Below are 25,339 nucleotides of genomic sequence, written 5' to 3' on the forward strand. Positions count from 1 at the left end.
CAAATCCTTTGGCAGCTTCCTTATGTGTATTCTGTACTTAGCTATTTTGCTTTAAGCAGAACTCTGATCAGATATGAACGATACAAATGAATGCAGTCCTGTATTAAAGCGCAAGTAAACTCTGCATTTAAACTTCTACCTACAGGTAAGCTTACAACCAGGCTTACCTGTAGGTACAATGAATATCTCCTAAACATGCGCCGTTTAGGAGATATTCACTTCGGCAGTAGCCAATGACATCACCCATGTATGCGCAGTGTCTCTCTGTATTCAGGGCACACATTATGCCATGCCATGCAATGCATGGGAGTGACGTCATTGTGGGCCCAGTCATTCAAACTGCAGGAGTCCGCAAACCTGGAAGGAAGACCGAGTGAAGATGGAAGTCCCAGCAGCAGTGACAGGGCATCGCTGGAGGGCTTCGTTTGAAAGGTAAGTATGTCATAATGTACAAGTATGTGGTGCATATTAGCACATTATGGCAAAAACCTGCAGGGGACCCACATATTTTTTTTTTTTTTTTTGGCAGTTACTACCCCATTAAATATTACATCCTTAAAATGTTACTAAACCCAGTACAGTACAATCAGTCTGTATATGCAGTAAAGCATGCGTGTTACACTCACTGTAGAACTTAAGGGGTTAATCCTCTGCATTGTGTAAAAAGGCTGTTTAATTCTGTCTTCTCTGATCCTCCCCTCAGGTAGTCACTCTGCTCATTCTCAGTTCAGTGTGTATTGCTAGGGAGTTTTTTTTCTTTCTTTGGGAGGGTGCATGTGATCAGTACAGGGCCAATCAACACTGTCCAGACAGAGGGTCAGGTGTTATGCAGTCTCATAGGACAGTCATGGGAGAATGAAAACTCCTCCTACAAGATTAACCAGTGCTTACCTGGACACTGATAGATATCACAAGACTGCTATATATTGCTGAGGAGAAAAGATATTAAGTAGTTTATATTTACTACAATAATTGCATTTCCATGTAATGTGTACTGTGGGAGATGGGATATAGTAAATGCAGGGTTATGGGTTTAGTAACACTTTAAACTTAGTTTTTCAAATGCAAGAAATGTAAGTACCTGGACTTGACTTGCAGTCCCTGTACAGCAGAGCACAGTTCGGGGTAAGGAGAAGCAGCACAAGAGACCAACCAGTTGTGCTGCATTGCAAGCAGGAAGCTGATGGAGGGGGAAGACTGACAGAGAGACGAGCTCTTCAGCGGGCTGCTTCTACTTTCACTGTCCAATTACAGGATAAGGGGGAGGAAGAGTCCTGTAAATATTACTGCAGTGGAGAAAAGTGAGGTCTCCTCCCCTGTCATGCAGGGCCATGTGGTGTGGCAGAGCATTGTAAACCTCAGGTGTGGATGTTCACATATAGAAATCCTTTGGCACGCAAAAAGAAGAATGTGGAAGAGGGTGCTATGATAGTAGTCATGCTGGGTTGGAACAAAAAATAGTATAAGACAGACTATACTACTGACCATTTCTGGAGAAAGTGCAGCCAGAATTCTGATTGGTTGATCTTCCCCTTCTGCAGAGATCACTCATCCACACGCCCAGGTTTCTGATGATATGAGCAGCACTGAAGAAAGCCTGGAGTAGCACTTTCTCCAGGAAAGGTATTTTACCATTATATTACTTTCTATGGCTGTACAGAACAAAGTGATGATGAAGGGGCCAATGGAGGAACCACGGTGTCTGGAGGGGGACCAGGTACCAGACACATTCAGGAGGGTCGGATATCAGCTGGGCCCCTTTTCTCTTCAAGGGAGCAAAGATTAAGCATAGCACCTGCCTGAAAGGTAAGTATTCATCTTCTTATACAGGCTGCTTTTAGTTTTATTTTGGAGAGTTGACAATGGGGTCACTTTATGAAAAGAAGAAAAAGGAAAGGAAAAAGCAATAACTAAAAACAAACTAACCCCTTCTGTCTGAGGCCTGCCCTACAGATAGCCACAGTTCGTTTTAGCTCTTCTAATAAAGATTGTTCTTAAAGCTCTGAGTTATGTCTTATTTCTTGGCAAGCAGTAGAGAAAGTTCAGGGATACGTTTTGGGTGGTAATTTTATTGAAATATGTATGTATGTATGTAATTATTTTTCTTCTTTATTGAGCTTTCTGGCTTTCTATAATCACTATTTTAAGGTACGTAATCCCTTTTGACTCTGACAAGGATGGTGTGTCCCGAAATAGACGTTTTTTACAAGAGAATAATGTAATTCCAGGATTCAGTTGGCCAAGCAGAAATTTCCAAAAGACCAATAAGTCTAAATTACACTTTTGATTTATATAAAAGAAGGCTCACAAAGATGTGCATTTAGAATTTTTCCAAAGTTTGAGCCATCGCTCCCACTTTCCATGACCAAAGGGGAAGAACCTGCACATAGGAGAGATGGGATAGAAGCAGCCAAAGCCAAGGCTAACCTCCTTTATCCCACCACACCAGTTATAGGTGATGTCAGCCCCTTTATAGCTGTGTTCAGACATTTTTCCTTTTATGCGTCAGGCTTGGAGCAGCGCCAGGTTTAAGGTGGTTGGCCTGAAAAAGTTAAGGTCTGAGTGTGGAATATTCAAAGTGAATGTAGTCCTTTTGGAAAGGTAATATTTTTTACAGCACCAGCAGTCTTCAAAATGTGTTAGCAAAGGCTATAGAATCTTATTATATGGGCAGCCTGTCTTTTGTCAGAGGAAGGCTTAATGTGGAAAGTGAGGTGGTGGAAGATTTTATTGCCTGTTACCAGTGCCAGTAGGCTTCCAGGTGCAAACAGACATTTGTAACTTAAATGCACGGACGTACTTGGTTCAATAAAAGTAAAAGGTATCCCACCTTGTGTAAGCCACAGGTTCTTACTTGTACTTCTAGACCAGTGCTGATGTTTTCTCTTCCAGTGGGTTACTACTTAGAGGTATGGGACTGCTTCTGATTCCTAAAGTGCATTCATCACAGTGCTTTTAATTTGCAATAAATTAAATTAGAACTCCAACCAACTTCCTTTTTTTTTTTTTTTTTTAGTTTGGATAGAGTAGGGTAGGGTTAGAACCTCTGTTATGGATTTTATTGCTATATTGGAGGCATTCACCTCAACTTCCTGTCCCAAATACACAACAGAGAGTGAGAAGAACTCCCCCACCAAAGTTAAAATCAACTGTTTACATGTTTCATAGTTGAAAATGTATCAAAATATCACAAGCTACACTAATAATTATATACACTAATTAATACCAAAGCCATATATAATTCCTTTTTTAAAGTGCAGATAAAAAAACTCAGTGTGCACTAAACTTTCTCTTTTTTGGTTTGTTTTTGGCAATAATACAGAATTTACATACAGTTTCAAAAATACATTGAAACATACCTATACCATTCCTAGCAGTCAAGACTTATAGGAGCCATGGTAGCCAACTCAACAGTTCAGATCAGAGGATTATGGAGAATCCCACTCGGCATTGACTGTTATCCAGCATATTGATAGCTGTAAATATTGTAGCTAGCAGTGTAGTATTGTCAGAGAGCCTATAGCACATGAAAGAATGCTCATGGATTGTGGAAAAACAATGGTAATAGGCATTAATAGGAAAATACCTTTTATTAAATAAAGGTCTACTGTGTTAACCTGAAAGTAAGGTATAGGGAAGAAAAATGTATCATATAAAGAAATTATAGGATAGGAAGGGCAGGGAGAAGAATAATAAAGAGGTTAAAGGGTCAAGGTGGTAGGGGGAAGGGAGAGGCAGAGGAGAAGGGGCATGTGGTTCCATTGGGGGCATACATTAGGACATTCCATTACCATTTGCCATGCTGAAAGTATCTCCTTCTCCTCCAGTGACCAGGTGGACCATCCGACCAGCCCTTATCTGGCCAGGTAGAGATGTATTTTGGAAGACACTTTGGGGGAGATTTACTAAATCTGCATGCAACATTTGTTGCAGCTCTACATAGAAACCAATCAGCTTCCAGGTTTTACTGCTGAAATATTGGGGGATATTTAATAAAACTGGAGCATGCAAAATCTGGTGTAGGTCTGCATAGAAACCAATCAGCTTCCAGGTTTTATTACCAAAGCTTAATAGAAGAAGCTGAAGTTAGAAGCTGATTGGTTACCATGCACAGCTGCCCCAGATTCTGAGTGCTCCAGTTTTAGTAAATCTCTCCCATTGCATTCTGACAGCGGAACTCTCCATTGTGAGAATACTGATCAGTGGCTGTAGTCACTTTTGTAGAAAAGTTTTTCAACAAACCCGTTAAAAAGAAGCTGATCGTTAGATCAACTTCTGTCAAGCAGACATCTCAAAACTTGGTTGGTCCCTGCTGAACTGGACGAATTTCAGTCCAGTTTAATTTCCACCTGAAAGTGCCAACACTGCCCATTAATAGACAAGTATGGTAATATAATAAAAAACAAACAGTTATCCTCACCTACGTGGATAGAGGATCGGTCTGATGCTACATCTCTCCCCCACCTCCTAAACACCGAGAACTGAGCAATCGAAGATCATTAAGACCACTCAGTTCTCAGTCTTAGGTGAGCAAAGAGCCAACAACTTGTCAGTTGGGCTGTGGAGGTTTGGGAAGGGCTGGTTCAGGCTGTCAGTAGCACACGAAGAGGCTGATCCAGCTGCTGGTCCAGGTATCTGGGTGGATCCCGACCAGGGGCGGACTGACAACTCATGGGGCCCCTGGGCAATAGGGGATCATGGGGCCCCTGTGTCCTTGTCCAAACTCAAAAGAGCCTATGAAAGAGGTACCAGGGGCATCTCATGGGGCTCCCTACTGACCCTGGGCCCTCGGGCAATGCCTGAGTTTCCAAATGGTCAGTCCGCCCCTGATCCCGACATTAAAGTTGGGATCTCTCCAGAGCCTGGACCAGCTCATTGACATCAACTGACAGCAGACTGTGGGCTGAAGACAGATCAAAGAAGTGCATACCTATGTGTACCCCTTTGACCCACAGGAGAAATAATGCCAGATAGCTGGTCCTACATTTCCTTTAAACATTGAATAACTTCTTCCTATGACTTTTTCAGTATTCAGTTTGCAAAAAGTGTTCCAACACCCACAATCTACATAATACTATTAGCAGAACTCAGCAAGATTTTCTTACATTACGCAATAAGATCATTTGATAAGATTTAAATGGCTGGGGCTTGTCTCCGATATCTGTACTATCAACATGAAATGCAAACATTCCTGCTAAGAAAAAGCCTATAGCAAGATAAGCAGGCTTTGTATGAATAGTCAACCCGCTGCTGCTTTGTCTGCCGCTGCCGCTTTTGTTGTACATGCCGCTTCTCTGTTCGGATTCATATACGCGCTCACAGGAGGTGCTGCACCAGGACAAAGAAGCCCAAGTACTGTGGATAATGACACCAAAAAGTGTTTTCATTTGATAGCTTTATTTCACCTTAAAGACACTATCTTTTTTTCTCTAGAAACACATATTATCCGACTTCAACATTCTGATTGCTGTTAAAGCAAACAAGCATTGCTTAGCCTTTAGGCTCATATTAAGAAATAAATAAAATACAGATTCTGTTACGTTTTACAGTTTATGGTGACTTATAAACAGTTGGTAGTTATGAACAACAAAACCTTAGAGTGGACCTTTCAGCAACTTTACAAGTCTGCATGAATACGTTCTGACAAGTCATATTATAAGAGGCTTTGCCTAGTCAGAGATGATGTCCTTAGTCTGCTGCAGGCAGAATAAAAGAAAAGACGCATTCCCTTAGGGCTGCTTCCTACGGGCGCTGAGACCCGACCTCTGTGCTGAGCTGCATGTGCAACCACCTGGGAGCTGCATGCTGGAAACCTATAGAACTGGATGCAGATACTGCTTGAACACAGTTTCATATCAAAATTGGAAATGCCTGCAGGAGTGGTTACACGAATCTGAACACACAATATCTCGGCAGCTCAGTATGGAGAACAAGTTCTCAGGGTCCATTTGAATGAACCCTAACCCTAAGTTCACATCTGTGCGGGTGGTGCCGCTGCGGATCCACACGAAAATCCGTGCAGCCGCACCACCCGCACAGAGAAATGCGGACTCGCAGGCGGGTGCCATTAATTCTAATAGCACGCCGCCCGCACTGGAAAATGCAACCATCCTGGGAACCGACGTACCCGTGCAGGCTGTGTTTTCAAAAGAAGTGCAGGGACTTCTTCCCTGCGTGTCACGGGCCTGCACGGCTGCATATATGTGAACCGGGGGTTAGTCTTCTTTCTCCAGTAATGGACAGCACAGTGGCTAAATGGTTAGCACGTCTGCCTGGCAGTACTAGGGCCATTGGTTCGAATCACAACCATGATACCACCTGCCTGGAGTTTGCATGTTCTCCCTGTGCCTGCATGGGTTTCCTCTTGTTTCCTCCCACATTCCAAAGACATGCTGCAAGGTTAATTGACTCTCATCTAAATTGGCCCTAGTATGTGTATGTATGAATGTGAGTTAGGGACCCTTTAGATTGTACGCTCCTTGAGGGTTAGGGACTGATGTAAATGTACAATATATATGTAAAGCGATGTGTAAATTTACAGCGCTGTATAAGTACCTGTAATAAATAGATAAATCAGACTGCAATATTTGTAAACGCAATAAAGACCTTAAAAAGCACCAGGGATTGCAAAATGATGCCGTCTGTGAGCCAGCATATCAGTCCTGGAAGAGATGACGATTCTGGTTGATGCCTGAACAAAAGATGGTGCCATCCTTCTGGGGACAAGAGGAACTGAAGGCATTATTAGGGAGAGTACTATGATTACTGCGAATATATCTGATACAGCATCCATTAATTTGGGGTCGCATGGTGGGCTATGTTGCTGGTTCTCTTTATTTGGGCCCAGTGGATGTCCAGAGGGCCCAGCTATAGTCTTCAATAAACCAGGGGGGAAATATAATGTGGTTAAAGCTGTTTATCTGCTGTGACTTCACAAGGGAAGATGCATTTGTAGACAGTTGGGGGTTGATTTATTAAAACTGGACAGTCAAAAATCTGGTGCATAGAAATTAATCAGCTTCCAGTTTTTTTTGTCAAAGCTCAACTGAACAAGTTGAAAGGATAAGTTCACCTTTGGGAACATGGTACCACCCGATTTTAGGGTGGTACATGTAACATGTTCCTGATCATGCAGCTGATGCCCGCTGTCCCCTGCCTGCGACAGCAGTAGGGGGAGAAGTTCCCTGTACTAGCTGTCACTTTTCAAAAATAGTGCGGCTCCACCCACAGGGCCATGTCATTCATTCACCGTCATCTATGAATGAATGGACTACAAGTCCCAACAGCCTTAGCAGCTGTTGGCTTGTAGTCCTCAATGAACTATCATGACAGTGTGAGCGCTGTGGTAGTTCATTGAGTCTTCCTGTCAGCAAGTATCAGTTTGCCTGTATGGGATGTAAAAGCAAGCAGATACACTGACCGTGTTCAGGATTCCTGCATGGCATCAGCGATCTGCTGATCGCTGGTGCAATGCTTTACAGGCTTCTAACACAAAATTATTACATGCACATTTTTTTTTACATGTAAAAAAAAAAGTGCATTTATTATTTTTTGTGGAAAGGTGAACTTATCCTTGAAGTTAGAAGCTGATTGGCTACCATGTACAGCTGCACCAGATTTTGCACTCTCCATTAACCCCAAGGACTCTGATATCCCATGCTAGTGCAGACATTAAAAGTGTCTTTCTGTGCTTATGGCAAATCCTTATCAATGTCAATCCAAAATAATGATTGGGGAAGAGAGGGAAGGGGGGGTGCAAAGCTGCTAACTTGCCTAGGGACCCATTCTGTCTTGACGGTCAAATCCATGTTTCTGAGCATGTTTCATGGTACACCCATATTTAGGGTGTAGTTTGAGGCATAGTCAGAGTCTGCAGCTCCGTCCATAATCTTCTACCCTTTCTTGCAGAAGTCTGGGGTGCTTTCTTTCCCCCACTGTCAAATTTGAAATCGGTAGCACAACGTCTCCTAATTGGGGCAATGGTGTGGTGATGTAGTCCATTGATCCTTCCTCCAGCCCTGTGACCATAGGTCCTTACCTTGATTGGGATCAGCAACTGCATAGAGTCTGCAGGAGCCAGAGCAATGCAGATGCAGTCCACTGATCATGGTTGCAGTCCACTGATCATGGTTGCAGTCCACTGATCATGGTTGCAGTCCACTGATCATGGTTGCAATCCATTCCAGGATACTATGCAGGAAAATAACTACACTTTATCATTACTATTATTATTATTACGATGGATGCATTTTCAGTTTTTTTGCAAAATGTGGACTTTATTCCATTTCTGCCTTAGTGGATATATACAGTATTTTTATTATATGTGTAACAGGCACAATAAATAGGGATTTCCTTCTGGAGGAGCAATTGTTGTGAATGGTTCTACATACTATATTTATTATTTATTTATTACAGACATCTATATAGTGACATCAATTAGGCAGCACTTTACATACTGTACATTCACATCAGTCCCTTACCTCAAGGAGCTTACAGTCTAAAGTGCTTATCTCACATTCATACATACACATACTAGGGCCGTCGTACTCAGGAACCTGTTCACCTACCAGCATCTCTTTGAAGTGTGAGAAGAGAATTTAAAGGATATGTCTATTTTTCATAATATGTCACATGTTACACCCATGTCCAAGGTTTAATATGTTACTGAAGCAGCAGACCCCCCCCCCCCCCATATGCCTCCATTGTGACAGTGGGCTGGGGATCTTCTCCCTGCACCTGCTGTCACAATATAACAAAAAAGCATCCATGCAGGGTTCCGCCCACCCACCGCATCATTCATTTACAGCAGGGGTATTGAATTAAAATTCAAGGAGGTCCAGTCACTAAAATTTTCTTCTGGCCGAGGTACGAATAGGGAGCGCCCATCAGTGTGCCCCCTTACATTAGGTGTCGCTATCAAAGTGCAACTTTACATCATGTATTCCCATCACATCAGGTGTGCCCATCAGATTGCCCCTTTACATCAGTTGTCCCCATAAGAGTGTCACTTTACATCAGGTATCCCCATCACATTGCCACCTTACATCAGGTATTCCTGTCCGAGTGCCCCCTTACACTTAATGTACCTCTTTCCATCATATTTCCCCATCAGAGTGCCCCTTTACATCATATTCCCCATCAGAGTGCCCCTTTCCATTACAAGTGCCCATCAGAGTGCCCCTTTTCACAGTATGTGCCCATTTGTGCCCCCTTAACATAAAATAAGGGGCATGCTGATGGACACAGTTTGTTAAGGGTCACTCTGATGGTCACATTTTATATTAAGGGGCACTCTGATGGATACATTTTATGTTAAGGGGCACTCTGATGGACACATTCTATGTTGTGCCCGTTACAGTGCCCCTTAACATTCATTCTGCCCATCAGAGTGCCCCTGTAAGACTACACCCTACCTTGAAGGCAGACAGGAGCTGTGCCGGGATCCTTGCTGGACGCTTGTGTACAGACAGGGAGCGGGAGCCGGAGAGACAGTGAGCTGAAAGGGGCGGGGCGCACACGTGATGCCATGTTGCCATGACGACCTCCTGTTCAGCGGTGGATCTGTCATTGCAGGCTCGCGGTCCAGGTGGCAGCGCTGGTGGGGCTATTTGTGCACCGCGGCCCGCCATTTAGTGATTGCTGATTTACAGAGTTCTGTGAATGAGAGAACTACAACTACCATCAGCCATTGCGGCTGGAGGTTTGTGGTTTCAATAAGCTACCAGGGCACTGGTGAGCACTCTAGTAGTTCATTAATGCTGCCTGTCATTCAGTAACTGCCTGCCAGTACCAGGTACAAGCAGACAGCTACACTGATAGTCTGTTTGATCTGCTGCTCGTGGGTGCAATGCTTTACAGGCTCCTAATAAAATAAATAAATGCACATTTTTTTACTTGCATAAAGATCTTTCAAAAAGGTGAACTTATCCTTTAAAGGAAATCCACGCAAGCGTAGGAGGAGTATGCAAACCCCATGCAGATAGTGTCCTGGCCTAGAAATTGGTTCCATGTGTAATAGGTCAGCATTATACCAACATGGGAAATAATCACAGCATTTATAAGGAGACGGGAGTTTACATGGTGCTGTTCAATTTCTGAAGGTGTTTATATCTATTATAGAGAGAGACTGCTTTGCCACATTAATAACTTCAAGACATTACAAGTAGACACTTGTCACACAGACACTCCTAGGCTGATTTTGGGTGGAAGCCAGTTAACTTACCAGTATGCTTTTGAAATGTAACAGAAAAGCAGAGTATCGGGAAGAGAGGGGCACAGCTATAGAAGATACAATAAGCTGTATGAAGACAAGGGTTCCTGGTGGTAAATTGTTACACCATACATCAATATAGTTCACAATGGTCATTTGCATCCACAGGCCACCTCAATATGAATCATTGAGCACTGTGTATACTTCCCAAGCCTATGCAGACATAACGGAACACAATAGTTTTGTACAAAATATAATTTTTTTCACTGCCTGACCATCTAACACAACGCTGGCTTTTTATACACACATGGGATTATACCGAGGAATCTTTTTGGCATGATCCCAGTAAAAATCTCTGTATGCCGGGTATTTCCTGGTAATGTTAATTGTGGTAAAACAAGGCCAAGGTTACTCTTGCCAGCTCCTTTTAATGTTTGAAAATGAGTCTTTTGAAAACAATGGATAGTTTTATTAACGGTCTGACATGTATTTTAATGGAAGGACTATTGTGTTGGATCCCATTCCATTCCTGCAAACCTTAGCCGCACATTTAACACGCCACAAATAAGGAAAAGGCCAATGAGTGAGGTCATATGGAAGCTTTGGACGTGCCTGGAATTGAGCTCTTTTTATAATCATTCCCCTAAGTTTCGTACATATGACATAGGTGGGTCTGACCAAGCAGGTCCCAACTCCCATCAAAAGTTTATAGTGTTCCCAAGATCAATGTAAAGAATGGCAACCATGAAAACCTATCCTACCCTTTACGAGTACATGCTAAAATTGGCACACACTCTTGTGCTCACATAGTGCTGCTGAAATGCTTAACAGCCTTATAGACCTCCTCCAGTGGTGCCATAGCTGTGCAGATCCATGCAGGGGAGAATGGACAGACTCCCTTCTATTTATGTAAGTTCAATACTTTGGGGAACACTAAAGTTTGGGGCTGCATGTATGTTTTATTAGTAAATACAAATTTAACTTTAGTTAAATGGGCTTTCCCTGCTAACTGTTTTATACCTATGATCATTTCACACGGGATAACTTCGTGCTACCTGACCAGAGCATGTGTGGCAGGGTGAGAGCATTGCCCAATGTCTTCTACACTAAGCTGATACAGAAACTTTCATGGATTTTCACAAAGTGACTTTGAAAGTTCTCAAATGGCCTAACTTTAAATTGTAACATCTCTTGTTGTAAAATCCACTGTCAAATTAGCATATCCAAAAATATCTATGGCAAATCCTTTTCTTTCTTTTTTTCCGTTTTTTTTGGACCTCTGTTAGGTATTAATGTATAGAGGGATTCACTCTATTTGTCCTGGTGACAATGTAGCCGACTGCCTAACTGGGAAAATATTTCATGATTTTAGAGCAGTATGCCAGGGTTATGACTGCAACTAGATGCCATAACCCCGAATAAAAATTTTGCTCAGCAGCTGCTCTTTCCCATAAAAGTGAGACTAGCCACTGGATCACTTTTAGAAGTGGCGGGAGGGGTTGCCGTCTGCTCCTGCCAATTTTCTGTGGTTTCTGGGCTTACCTGGCTCATCAGGAAGTCCGGGAACCGATCCGGAGGTTTTGGCAGCTGGCCTTAGAGATTAAGAGAAGAAAGTTGGTCTCCACTCACCTCTATGGCCTAGGAGACTGGGAATGATGTCGTAACATCACTGCCAGTTCACGGCTGATGTAAACAAGGCCATTTTCTTTGGAAAGCATTATTATTATTATACAGTATTTATAAAGCGCCAATAGTTCGCTCAGCGCTGTACATTACAAAGGGGGACAGAACATGTGACAGAACAATACCAATACAATGCAAAACATGAGGGGATCGAGGGCCCTGCTCTTTCGAGCTTACAATCTAGCATTAGATCATTTTTTTTTATCTGATGCTTTCCATTGTAGAGGAGAGATGTGGGGTCTCATTGACCCCAGATCTCTCCATAAAGTGGACCTGTCATGCTTTATTGTTATCACAAGGGTCGTTTACATTTCTTGTGATAGCAATAAAAGTGTGAAAAAATCAAAGAGACGGTGTAAAAATAAAAAAAAGTCATAAAATAAATAGTGAAAAAAATGTTTTAGCACCCCAGTCCCCTGTATTCGCACACAGTGGTGAACGCATATGCAGGCCATGCCCACATATGTAAACGGTGTTCGCACCACACATGTGAAGTATTGCCTCAAACGGTATAGCAATAATTCTAGCACTAGATCTCCTCTGTAACACTAAACTGGTAACTTGTAAAAATGTTTAAAGCGTTGCCTATGGAGATTTTTCAGTACCATAGTTTGGTGCCATGCCACGAGCGTGCACAGTTTTAAAGCATGACATGATGGGTATCTATTTACTCGGCGTAACATCATCTTTTATTTTTTACAAAAAAGTTGGGTTATATATTGTTTTTTTTAAATCCATTAAAGAGTATTTTTTTCTAAAAGAAAAACTGGTGAGCAAATACCAAAATTTTGCAATGACCGCCACTTTATTGTTTAGGGCCTCTGCTGAAATTTTTTTTCATGTATGTTTGTGGATTCTATGTAATTTTCTAGCAAAAAAAATACTAATTTTTACTTGTAAGCAAAAAGTGTCATAATAGGCCTTTTGGTTTAGCACCAGAACCTGGTGGCAACCAGGGATTCCCTCACTTTGAAAAGAATTCTCCTCACTTCCCATTTTGGCTATGGGACAGGAAGTGAGAGGAGGTATTCCCAATGGGGCACAGATGGAAAAAAAACTGACGGAGATTCTTCTCTTTCTCTATTCAAAATGCCTTTAATTCTAGCTTAAAAAACAGTTCTGGAGTTCAGTGGCAATTTTGTGGTCCTGTTGGTTGAGCAGGGAACAGGGAAAGCAGCCATTCACAAGGGCTTTGTGATAGATGACATCTGATGAAGTCACGTGTTTACCGTGACGCAACACGTTGGCACGTATCGATAGGACGAGGCGTAGTGACGTCATCCCGGACGTGGACGCCATCTCTGAGCTAGATTCACATGTTCATTCCCATAGCAGTGGATTTAAGTTTTCTGTGATCATCTTCTATGTGAGTGGGCATTTTATTTCTTTAAAAATAAAGTGATTATGCAGTATTACACTATGGGAGGTCTGTTTTGTTGTCTATGACCTTCTGGTGGGATCGGTTACGGAGTGGAGCTAGGTGACAGGAGGACATGGAGGAGTAGCAGGGATATCCAACCACGAGAGGGGCTCATCTACCGATATAACCATCCTGGGATATATGTGGATATTCCACAAAGTGTGGTGACCCTTGTGGTCTCATAAAGGAGGTGAGGGGGCACTTTGGCTGTTCACGGATATCACCTTGCAGAGTGTGGCACTTAACATACACCATTCATTCATCAGTTTGGGTTTCTGCATCCATTTAAGATATAAGGACTAGGTTATTACCAAGATTTACACACCGTTTGGACTTTTTTCACGTGTGATAAGTTCCTCTAAGAGGAATCACTTGTGTCATTACCACTTGATCCCCTATTTGGGGCTTATGTTTTTATTTTGTGGGTAGGGGTGTGTTGCATGTCTTTATATATATGCGTTTATATGCATTTAGTGCTACACCATTATATTGTATTGTGTATCTGTGACTTTGTGATTAAGGTTGGTGTTGGCTGCTTAAAGGAAGGGTATCCATTTGCAGCGCAGGAGACTTTTTTCTATCTTCATATTGGGATGTTCAGTGGAAAAGTAGTGAACGCGTATACAAAAGCATAGGTCTTGTACAACATACAATGGGTTTTGAAAGGTTGCTCTACCAGAAGCTCTAGTGTGACCTTATTTCAGGTTGGCCACAGATTGGCAGATGTCTTCCTAGAAACAGTAGACAGAGAAACATCTGTCTTTTCTCTATAGCATTGGAATAGTCTGATATATTTTATGTAACTTGCCAGGTGGTGTGAAGCTATGCATGTGGGAGTTACAGCTTCCTTTGCAATTCTCACTGAGATGAGAGAAATCACTCAGCTCACACTCTCTAGGACAGTTATAGTCAACTTACGATATATGGTGATCTTCAACTACCTGATGTCAACAAGGGGCCATATATTACATTAGAGACTGCAGACATGTTACAGGACGTGGTCACAGAATGCGGTCAAGCTAAAGGGATGGTTGCAGACTCGATGCATGCGACTACAAGTTCTTTTTCCCACTGCTGACTTATTTTATTTATTATAGGTACTGATATAGCGCCGTCATTTTACCCTGTGCTTTACATATATAAATTGTACATTCACATCAGTCCCTAACCCTCAAGGAGAGTACAATCTAAGGTCCCTGACTCACATTCATACATACACATACAATGGACAATTTATACAAGAGCCAATTAAGCTACTGGTATGTCTTTAGAGTGTGGGAAGAAACCAGAGTACCTGGAGGAAACCCACGCAGGCACAGGGAGAACATGCAAACTCCACACAGGTAGTGCTGTAGTTGGGATTTGAACCAAGGACCCTAGTGCTGCCAGGAGGAAGTGCTAACTACTTAGCCACTGTGCTGCCCTATTTCTGTTGTCCGATGACTAAAGGTTAGGCACCAGGGTAGGAATAAGCCTTTGTATTGCCACTGTCTGACAAAACTGCCTGCAAGTCTCCAGGAGTAACTATAAGACATGGTTCTTTATGAGCAATGTAGAATATGTTATTATGACTGCAGGGCTGAAATACACTCACCGGCTACTTTATTAGGCACACCTGTTTAGTTGCTTAGTAACACAAATTGCTAAACAGCCAATCACATGGCAGCAGTTCAATGCATTTAGGCATGTAGACATGGCGAAGATGACTTTCTGAAGTTCAAACCGAGCATCAGAATGGGTAAGAAAGGGGATTTAAGTGACTTGGAACATGGCATGGTTATTGGTGCTCGACAGACTGGTCTGAGTATTTCAAAAAGTACTGATCTACTGGGATTTTCACACACAACCATCTCTAGGGTGTACAGTGAATGGTCCAAAAAAAGAGAAAATATCCAGTGAACAGCAGTTGTGTGGACGAAAATGCCTTGTTGATGTCAAAGGTCAGAGGAGAATGATCAAACTGGTTGCTGTGACATTCAGATGGTAGGTCAGAATTTGATCCATCCTGCCTTGTATCAATGGTTCAGGCTGGTGGTGTAATGGTGTGGGGGGTATTTTCTTAGCCCTAGCAAGGTGTACCTAATAAAGCGACCGGTGAGTGTTCCTCTGTAAATAATGACAGCCAGAAGGGCTACTTATTATCCTCTAGGATAACCATCTAGGATGGCTTTGGACTGTCTATGGCCACCCTTAGTGTAATATTCAGCCATATTTTTCAGCCTCCATAGGGATTGGTCAGATATGGAAAGTGCATACATTGGTCCAGGCTGGACAGATGTAACTGTGAAAAATATCTATATCTGGAATAACTGAATATCTGTCAGTTTAACAAGTCTTTTTCTTGTGTATTAATTCTTCATAGTCTGCATAACTGGGACATTGCAGGGGATATATCCTTAGGCTACATATTTTGTGTCATAATATTCCCCTCTTTGATAGGTATGTATTGGTCGGTGTGATTATCAAAATCTGGAATAATACTCTTTTTTTTTTTTCTAACTAACAAAAGAAAATCGAGTAAAGGTATCTTCAGTATCCAGAATATAGCATATTCATTCCTGCTCTGTGATTTTTGCTCCTTGTGGTATTTTTTTTAATCTAAGCCAAAAAGAACCACACTGAAAACCAGTTATTTTCTGATTCCCAGAGTTGCCGCCTGCGGTTAACGTCATACTAACAATGTTAGTGGTTAAATGAGTAGAGGAAAAGACAATGATTTGCCATCTGGAGGTAGACTTGGTGTTGCAGCAAGGAATAATATCCCAAGTGAACAGAGACAGACAAGAAATTCCTCATTATTTCATCAAAGTTGTTCAGTACACATGAACACCAAAGAAGAGCGATGTCTGTGTGTTTCTGCTTTGAGTATCCCCCCTACCAGTATGGAAGCTTTGGAAGGGATTGATCAATACTGAAGCCTTTGGCAAAGTGTTTGCATATCGACATATTATAATGCATATAGTTGGCGGAATCGATGATACTGTAGTCTCCCTTTATTTGTAAGCTTCTCTTAGAAGACCCTCACTAGATATGTTCTCAACCTAACTTCTTCATGGCTATAATTGTATCCCTTTTACCTACGGCAATTTTACTTGAGTCAGGGTCCTCAACGAATTATGGAGAGTGGTTTGGGGCTAATAGTTTCTTTGAAAGCTGAAATCTTTCTTACTTTAAAATTGGGTCCAATGGTCTTTTTCAATGTAAAACACAAGGAACAATGCAAAATAACCATAGCAACCAATCAAAAATCCCCATGTTGAAATAAAACTAGGAGAATATGGATTCTGGTTAGCTGCAGATGGCATTGGCTCATTTTGCTTTGACTAAATAAGCCTGTGAACTGCCATTACATGACAACACTGCCTGAAGGACTTGTCTGGCAGTGGTCTTCATAGTAACAGTAAGACATGGATCTTTGTGATTGATATAGAATGAACATTCACACCACTGTGCACTGATTAAAGTTTAATACAAAGTTATTATAGAGTTTATAGTGTTTCTAAACAAACTTGTTTCTTTAGTTTCTGCTAGTGTTATGAAGGGTTAGAACATCTATCAGGCTTGTATTGTTGCCTGTGTTCTCGAAGGGAGAGTCACCCCTTGTAACCAGTTCCAACAGTTAAGGAGGGGAAATCTTCCAGTGTGGATAATTTTTCCGAGAGTCTAAACAAGGATTCCCTTCCCATTGAAGAGATATCATCTCACTTTCTGTTGTGTGTCACAGAGACAGGAAAAGAAAGGAGATCTCCCCAGTGGGATACAGACAAAAAAAATTAAAAATTAAGGGGTGTTAACCTTTTCCTACTCCAGCGTTTCTCAGCCAGGGTCTGAGGCGTCTAGGGGTGCCGCTTGTCTAGTATTTTTGCATAGCATCATGCTATTCCATAGCTGATGAAAAGCTGACCACCAGCACCATGGAAATGCATGACAGTAATCCAGGGCAGGTGGTATTCGGGGCAGCCCCAGCATTCAGAACGGGATGAAAGTCTGCCTCCATTTAAACCAACTCCAACTTCACTCACTGCCATGCTGTCACAGCTGTGCTGTGATGCAGATCAAAAGGTAGGACTCCCTTGTGAAAAGGTGGTGGAAACTGAGGACTCTGATGTAAAAGAGATAATTGGAATTCAAATTGAATATAGGCACCTCAAGGATCACAACAATATCTTTATTGAGTAAAAATAATAAAAACATAGTGCTAAAAAGTAAGTGTTTTGCCTTGACATTAATTGGAGAGAAGAACCTCCTACATAAACTACAAAAGAACATCCCGTTCTCCCCCGGAATGGTGATATATCAATAACACCACACCTATGATTATTAAACATGTTTTTACTTGAAATTGTTCTTTTCTTCTATCCCTCCTGAGGAAGTGGAAAGCTTAAAAACATGTAGAGGTAAAAGAGAGAATGGTGGAGCTCCCTAACCTTTTATATTATTGGTACTTGCCACAAGAAGGATGGTTGTGTGTAGTTTACCGTATATAGGGCATTCTTCCATCCAGATAATGTTGACAGAACACTTACATATTAACACTATATTTTTATTATTGGTAATCAGTAGAGATATTTTATTTTAAATGTGTTTTGGTTCTTGGGGTGCCTATAAAGTTCCTATCAAATTTGAATTCCAATTTCCCCTATTCTCAGTGGGATTTTGTGCCCCGAATGTTGTACATCTGGGCCTCCAAGTCACCTGTTTTTTCATATTTAAACAATGATGTAAAACATGCGGGTACTGAGGAGTCTGAAGTAAAGGGGGGTACTGAGGATTCTGAAGTAAAAGGGGTACTGAGGACTCTAATGTAAAGGGGGGGGGGGGTGTTGAGGACTCTGATGTGGGAGGATAACTGAGCAGTCAATGCTCTTTAAAAGGTGAGGACTCTTATGTGAAAAGGATGGTGGTGGGGACTAAGGATGTGAAAGGGAGAACCTGAAGATTCTGTTGTGAAAGTGGGGATTCTAATGTGATTGTGGACCTCATTTTAGACTGGAGTGCCTCTAGATTTTGTATGCTTTCAAAGGGTGACTGAAAAAAAGGTTGAGAAGCACGGATTTATTCTGTATAAAAACTGGTTTTAGATACGCTTTGCCAAATAATAATACAGTGTGTTGCACCTTAAAGACGAGTTATCATGAAAGAAATGTGGAAGCTGTCAATGATTACCTCTCCTCCTGAAGAGTCTGGGCTGCTTCTTGCTATGCTGTCCCATTTGAGCTGCTAACCTGGAGCAAATACAAAAACTTCTGACTTTCCTCTGACTTTTCCAATCTGCATAGATGATATGGGTCAGTGACTCAGAAAGTACTGAAGCCAATGAGACAGCACAACCAGGCAGTTAAATTTTCAGAGTGAGGTCAGCAGTGACTGCCCTCGTATTTCTCTCTTGACAGGTTTACTTTAACTGTGCATGTCTGACGAAAGGGTCATTTTAAAGCTGTTCCTTAACTGGCATGGGACCTTCAATATTAATGTCCATGTGCAGGACGTAGCGTATGTAACTTGAGCTCCAGGTCTTGAAAAAGAAACAAATAAAATTCCCGGCCTAATTTTACCATCTCACTTTCCCTGAGCGTCACTTGCAGTAAATATTCCTTGCAGTAAGTTCCACATGATCCAAGTCTTCTTCAGCAGCATGTGATATATTGCTGCAGTCATATTGTACTAAAAATAAACAACTTCGACCGCTGTCAGTTTGGATGTACCTACTGCTCACACAGAGCTGTGGTCACAAGGCGTATAAACCAACATTGGAAATAAAAGAGATTGTAAGGTTTAAATGTTTGAATGGTTAAAGGAGATCAAAACCCATAACATGATAATTGTTTTCTACAGTACTTTGTGTCATAGATACCGTAATTGTCATTTGTTTTCATAAATAACTTTTTCTTGCTGCTGCTAATCTCCTACAGCCCTTTTAAGGCATTTCTGGTCTACATGCGCACACTCCATCGTTGGCTTCACATTATTGCTCTGGTCTCATTTCTCAATGGTGGAGCTTGCCGTTATAATGTGTTTCAGCACAAATGCTTGTATTTGTGCATTGGGGTACATGTGACAGGGTTACAACACAGGAGGCAAAAGTGGGAGCTGTTGTCACTCCATAACAGGAAGTGCTTGAACAAGGACCTTCCTGACAGGATCACTGGTATTCTTTTACTGAAAGTTACAAGATTAAAAAGATCAAAAAGTTAAAGTGATTGTAAAGCCTTAAGGTTTTTTTTTTTTACCTTCATGCATTCTATAAAAAAACTTCTTTGTGCAGCAGCCATCCCCCCATACTCACCTGAGCCTGATTCCGATCCAGCGATGGACACAAGAACCTTGACTCTCTCAGGTCTCTCTCTCTGCATTGGATGAGACAGCAGCAGTAGCCATTGGATTGACACACAGAGTAGTCACTCAGGAGTGAGCCTGCTCAGGTGCCCCCATAGCAAGCTGCTTGCTATGGGGGCACTAGGCAGGAGGGAGGGGCTGGGAGTGCTGGCAAGGAACCCAAGTTTCGACCTACTTTTAAAAAAAATATTTTTTCAGTAAGCTGAAAGGCCAAGGAACCAATCCTTATTCATTTCAAATAAGCAACAATTATTTCTAATAACATTAAAAAGTATACAAATTCCATAAACCGTACAGGATGTGAAAATGGAACAACTGAGAAAGTTTAAAAAAATACACTTTTAATTAAACATGGAATGCCTGAAAAGTGAGAAATGTGTAGGTCCCCTTTACTGACCTCCTGCTCAAAATGCTAATTGTACCATCGTAATGCTGGTCCTTTCACTTCAGCACTTGCTGTGTCATAGAAATAGGAGCCAATGTTAATGGCTGAACATTTTCTGTAAAGTAATGCAAACAGTTTCTATGCTGTATGATTTACTAAATGAAAGTATATCTGTAGGAAGAGGATGGGCAGTTTTTCAGCTGACTTTATAGGGAGATATTCCTTCATTTTCAGCCTTGAGACACAACAGGAAGTAAAAGGAGATCTCCCCAAATGAAAGAAATCCTCTCTTGGGCATGTATCATAAGAACTAGTGTCCCTGTTGTAAGATTTCTCCTTTATTCCTGCTCCAGTGATGGCCTAAAATGTTGGATTTTCCCTAATTTGCAGTTAGAAGTTACCAGAACAAATAAAATGAATCTCTCTAGTGGGGACATAGATGGCAATAAAAACTCTAAAGAATGTAAAAAGATGAATTTGATATTAATCATTTTGTAACATTGCTATTTCTTCTTCCTTGTAGATGCAAAGAGACATTGCATACTCTGTTCGAGAGGGCCCAGCAGTTCACCGACCTGGGTCAGCAACATATCCCTCTCATGGAGGCCCGATATCTCCCCCTCCTACTCCTGTGCCGCATTCCATGCCACCATCTCCGTCAAGGATTCCCTATGGAGGAGGACGGCCTCTGGTGGGACAGAGCAACACCACGATACAAAGGGAAAGGATTTCCAGCCTACCTGTCTCCCGATCCATATCACCCAGTCCTAGTGCCATCTTGGAAAGGAGGGATGTGAAACCAGATGAGGATCTGGGCGGCAAAAATGTCCAGTTAATGCGCAATGATGGCATGTATGTGGAACCTTACCTTTACCACGAAGGTCGTATGAGCGTTGCATCTTCCCATGGTGGTCACCCAATGGACATGCCAGACCACCTTCTTGCTTTCCACAGGGGAGCAATGAGATCTTCTAGCACTTACTCAAACTCTTCTATGCAAATGGAGATGATGGAACAGTCAGTTTATAGACAAAAGTCTCGGAAACACTCAGAAAGTCATTTGCCAACGCTTGGCTCGAAAACTCCTCCGGCCTCTCCTCACAGGGTGACAGATATAAGGATGATGGAAATGCATGGTCACAATGCCCACGTGCCTCCCCATGGTATACAAAGTGAGAGATCTTCTCCAATCCGACAGTCATTTAAAAAAGAACAAGGACCTGGAGTTTTTGTGGAGGCCAAGGTCCGAAACACGGGTGGAATAATGGGCATGGCTGATATTGTACCATCTCCCACTGAAAAACAAGTATTCAGTGGATATGGAGTTCCTTCAACAGCACAAAAAGATATTTATACTCGGTAAGTAGACTATGTAATGGTTTTGTATTCTCTTTGCACCCTTTGTGGTCAGTTAAGGTATTTAATGTATTTATTAGGGCCTTAAGGGATTTTATAGAGGGTCTCATTTCCGAAAGTGTACCAGCTTAATCAATGGATTTGGAAATATGGAACCTGAATGTTGGTTATGGGCTTAAGAGCGACCTAGGCATGCAAACTAGGGGCTTTAAAACACAAGAGCCATACAAAATATAATCAAATTTCCATATAAAACCTGCACTGCTAGGATATAATACAAACACTTTTATTTAAAATTAGAAAACACTTTTTTTTTACATATGTAAAAGGTTTGTACTGTATCCTATCAGTGTGGCTATTTATGTAGATTTTGTTTTTGGGGGTATGGCAATGGACAGTTGCAACCTAAAACTTTTAGAAATGAGGTGGAATGTATTGTGACATATGCTTGAATGCACACCTCTCAACTTTAATGCAATTTTAGGACTGTTCATGTAATAGGTTGGGGCTTAATTGTTGGAAAGTGGCTAGACATATTTGGGAGGGGTTGCAGTATTTGGGAGTATTTCTGATTTCACATCATACTGCATTGGGAGTTGAGCACGCAAGTACAAAAAAAAGTTTCCATTGTACTTACTCTTGCTATGCAGTTGTTTTTTTGCATAAAAAGGTCAACCATTTTGTGATTTGAAGGGAAATGTAGCCTATAAATTCCTACAGGTTATTTGTTTAACCATTCTATAAGGAGATGCATGTATTTTACGTTTTTTAATGGACAACTAACTCAATTGCATGTGTTTTAAAACATCTTAGAAGGCTATTCATGGCTGTGCTATCAATGGGGAGAACTAATGATGGTTGAACAAAAATATTGCTGTGGTTTTGCAGAATGTCAATGTTGGTTTGCTTCAGCTTCTTCAGCTTCCATTCCTGACCTTCCCTTAAAATGTAATGTTACTTTCCTAAACCTTTAGATATATACTCTGATACAAACGTGTACATAATACTAGGTACTATAAAAATTAACACTTTTAGTGATCTCCCTATTAATGGACAATCAGTTGATGTGTAATCCAGGGTGTAAATATGTTATATCTGTGCCTGGCTCTACTTGTAAATCATGCTGTTATCACAGCTTACATGTGAAAGAATAGCGGTTGATCCTATTGCATCATGAGATCGGAACTGCTTTTTTAAATTTGGTTCAGAACTAGAGCTTTGACCTGTAAAGTAGAAGAGGTGACCACACATAGGTCCTAAGGTTTTGAAGGCTTCTGCATGTGGCTGTGTCTCTAGTAACTGTACGAACCTCGAAAAGGAAATAAATGCTTTCTTCCTGTTAAAGAGGACCTGAAACTCAAAAAAGCGAGCAGAAGGCAAAAGGTTTGTCCCAGCAGCTTATCCTATCCCCATGACTGATTTGCCCTGTCCTGCACTGTGCGTCCACAAGATATCTGCCTTTACCGTCATTAGGAAAGCAGCTCTGACAACAGGAAGCCAAAATCTGCATCTATCAAGATATCTGCTTCCACACCAGGGGCGGACTGACAACTCATGGGGCCCCCGGGCATTAGGGGATCATGGGGCCCCTGTGTTCTTGCCCAAACTCAAAAAAGCCTATGAAAAAGGTACCTGGGGCATCTTATGGAGCCCCCTACTGACCCTGGGCCCTTGGGCAGTGCCCGAGTTTCCAAATGGTCAGTCCACCCGTTCCACACTCCACTTGTGTGGAGGCATACCTCTTGGTAGATGGAGAGTTGTCTTCCTTTTGTTGGAGCTGCCTTTCCAATGACTGGTAGGGTTGACCCTGGCTGGTAAAAGAGGCTTAGTATCAATGGTACTAATAGGAAGTAAAGCTTGAGTTGGGTATTTTTTCTTTAGAAAAGGTTACAACCTAATAGCTTTGGATCCTATGATCATCGGGAAAATAATCATAAAGAAGGAAAAGTGGAAGCAGCACAAAATAAGTGAACCAGAAGCAGGGAAATCCCAGCATTGCTGTTTCTCATTCCTCTTCAGCATGGAGAACAGGGAGTGGAACTAGTAACATCACCAAATCTGACTCTAAACCTCTCGAGACTTAACATGGCCATACAGTAGTTGAATTTTGTTCTCAGAATTTTTGTTTTCAGAACATTTGTTCTATTTTTTAATAGTTAGTGGAGTCAAATTAACAATTTTTTGTTATGTAATGAGGAGTAAAAAATGTTCATATAGTTTTTGTTTGGTAAAATCATACATATTGTTCTAGGCACAAAAGAAGCTTAGTAAATGAGGTAAAGCTTCCTTTTGCCAAGAAACCCACATGCAAGGAAAAAGAAAAAAAACTGAATTTTTTGCTTGCACATTAGATGGATTGGATTGGATGATGGAAGTCAGCAGAGCTTCTGCTCATTTACTAAGCTCTGGAGCAACTGTACTTGCAGAGTGCAATTGGACTTTGCAAATTGCACAGTCTAATAGCCTTTAGTAAATCAACCCCAATGATGGCAAGATCGAATGCCCTGATGAACAATTTTTGCAGAATTTCTGTACAAATGTTTCAATGAATTCCTTTTGGTGTAGTTGACTCAATGGTGGTAATATCGAATGCCCTGATGAACAATTTTTGCAGAATTTCTGTACAAATGTTTCAACAAATTCCTTTTGGTGTAGTTGACTCAATGGTGGCAAAATCGAATGCCCTGATGAACAATTTTCCCAGAATTTCTTTACAAATATTTCAACAAATTTCTTTCGGTGCATGGCCGGCTTTCAGCTGGTCGTAGATGGATCTAAATTCACCTGGTTCAGCAGGGACTGGCCAAATTTCGCTCCATGTGTGGCCATGCCCGTTCAAGAGAAGTTGATTATTAAGTAAACATCTGTCAAAGGGGCTTTTTGGAAACTTTTTCTCGATCAACAAGCTGCACTTACTGATAAGTGTATTCTGACAGCAGAGAGCTTCACTGTCAGAATACAATGTCCCAGCAGGAAGGATTCCTCTAGCCATGTCGCTTGTGGGTGGATGGAGGAATCCATTCTTTTTTTTTTTTTTCGTTCAGCTCATTGGACAATCAAAACAAAAACGAGTCATGTATGATCAGCTTTAGGGAGAGGCAAAAGTTCCTGAGATTATCTCGTAGTGAAGAGACAGCTGTGAGACTCAGCACACACTAATTAGCAAATCTTCACTGAAGATCAGGTCCACTTCACAAACAGATCATAACCAGGAACCTTGCTACATTATATGCCACCTACAGCAGCATTTGAAATGCCTTCACACCATTCCTAAAGTGGAAGCTGCCCACTGTCCTAAGCCTCTAATTTCTTAGGTCCTGTGAAGGGCTATAAGATTTATAGTCCCATAGCTCCAGTAGAGGGTTTTAAGTCTCTTAATTGCCTACAAAGAACTGCGCTGCTCATGGCTTTCTTCCTTTCCCTAGCAGAGCATGGATCCCCCAGAGCAGTATACAATGAACTAACTAATGACAGTGGCTATTAAGTGTAGACCTTTGTTTTGCAGCTGTATACTTGTCACCCACCACATCTTCTATACACAGATGTTTTCTCTCAGCTTAACGCATATGACTACTATGACGATTATTCTTTTCAGTCCAATGAAAGTGTGCTCTAGCTTCCCTCTAATGGCATTGTGCCTGGAGTATGTGGAGAGGGAGACTGATACATTTTGGATTGGTATGCACAGTTTTGCTAAGCTATGCATGTGTGAATAAATAAAGCATATATTATGTGTTAAGGCAGCAATGCTCTCATCATTTGGCTGCTTGTTGAGTCAGGAGATCTCAAGCTGGCCAAACACCTGTAGATCGGGCCACCTGAGGATTCCCCTCGCCAACAGAACGTCTGATCTGGGTGACTGCCAAGTCTAACAAACATGGGTGGACCAAGTGGGAGAGAGCTGTATATATCATGTGGGGAATGCTAGAGTCAGAAGCTACAAAAATGC

At 41.6% G+C, this 25,339-nt stretch overlaps 1 protein-coding gene across 15 annotated transcripts in view; it reads left to right on the forward strand.

The window, feature by feature from the left end:
* Positions 1 to 25,339, forward strand: part of KIAA1217 (KIAA1217 ortholog) — a 609,023-nt gene that overhangs the window by 520,478 nt on the left and 63,206 nt on the right. For 14 of the 15 annotated variants that reach the window (XM_089693772.1, XM_089693774.1, XM_089693764.1 and 11 more), the window contains one exon: positions 20,558 to 21,393. In XM_089693772.1, coding sequence (XP_089549898.1) covers positions 20,558 to 21,393 — 836 coding nt within the window. Of the gene's footprint in view, positions 1 to 11,015; positions 11,120 to 20,557; positions 21,394 to 25,339 lie in introns of those variants that run through there. The other variant, XM_089693769.1, reaches the window with a different exon arrangement.

Source organism: Staurois parvus, unplaced genomic scaffold (genome assembly GCF_062004578.1).
Source record: "Staurois parvus isolate SC_StPar_1 unplaced genomic scaffold, SC_StPar_1.0 ptg000636l, whole genome shotgun sequence".
Taxonomy (NCBI): Eukaryota; Metazoa; Chordata; class Amphibia; order Anura; family Ranidae; genus Staurois; species Staurois parvus.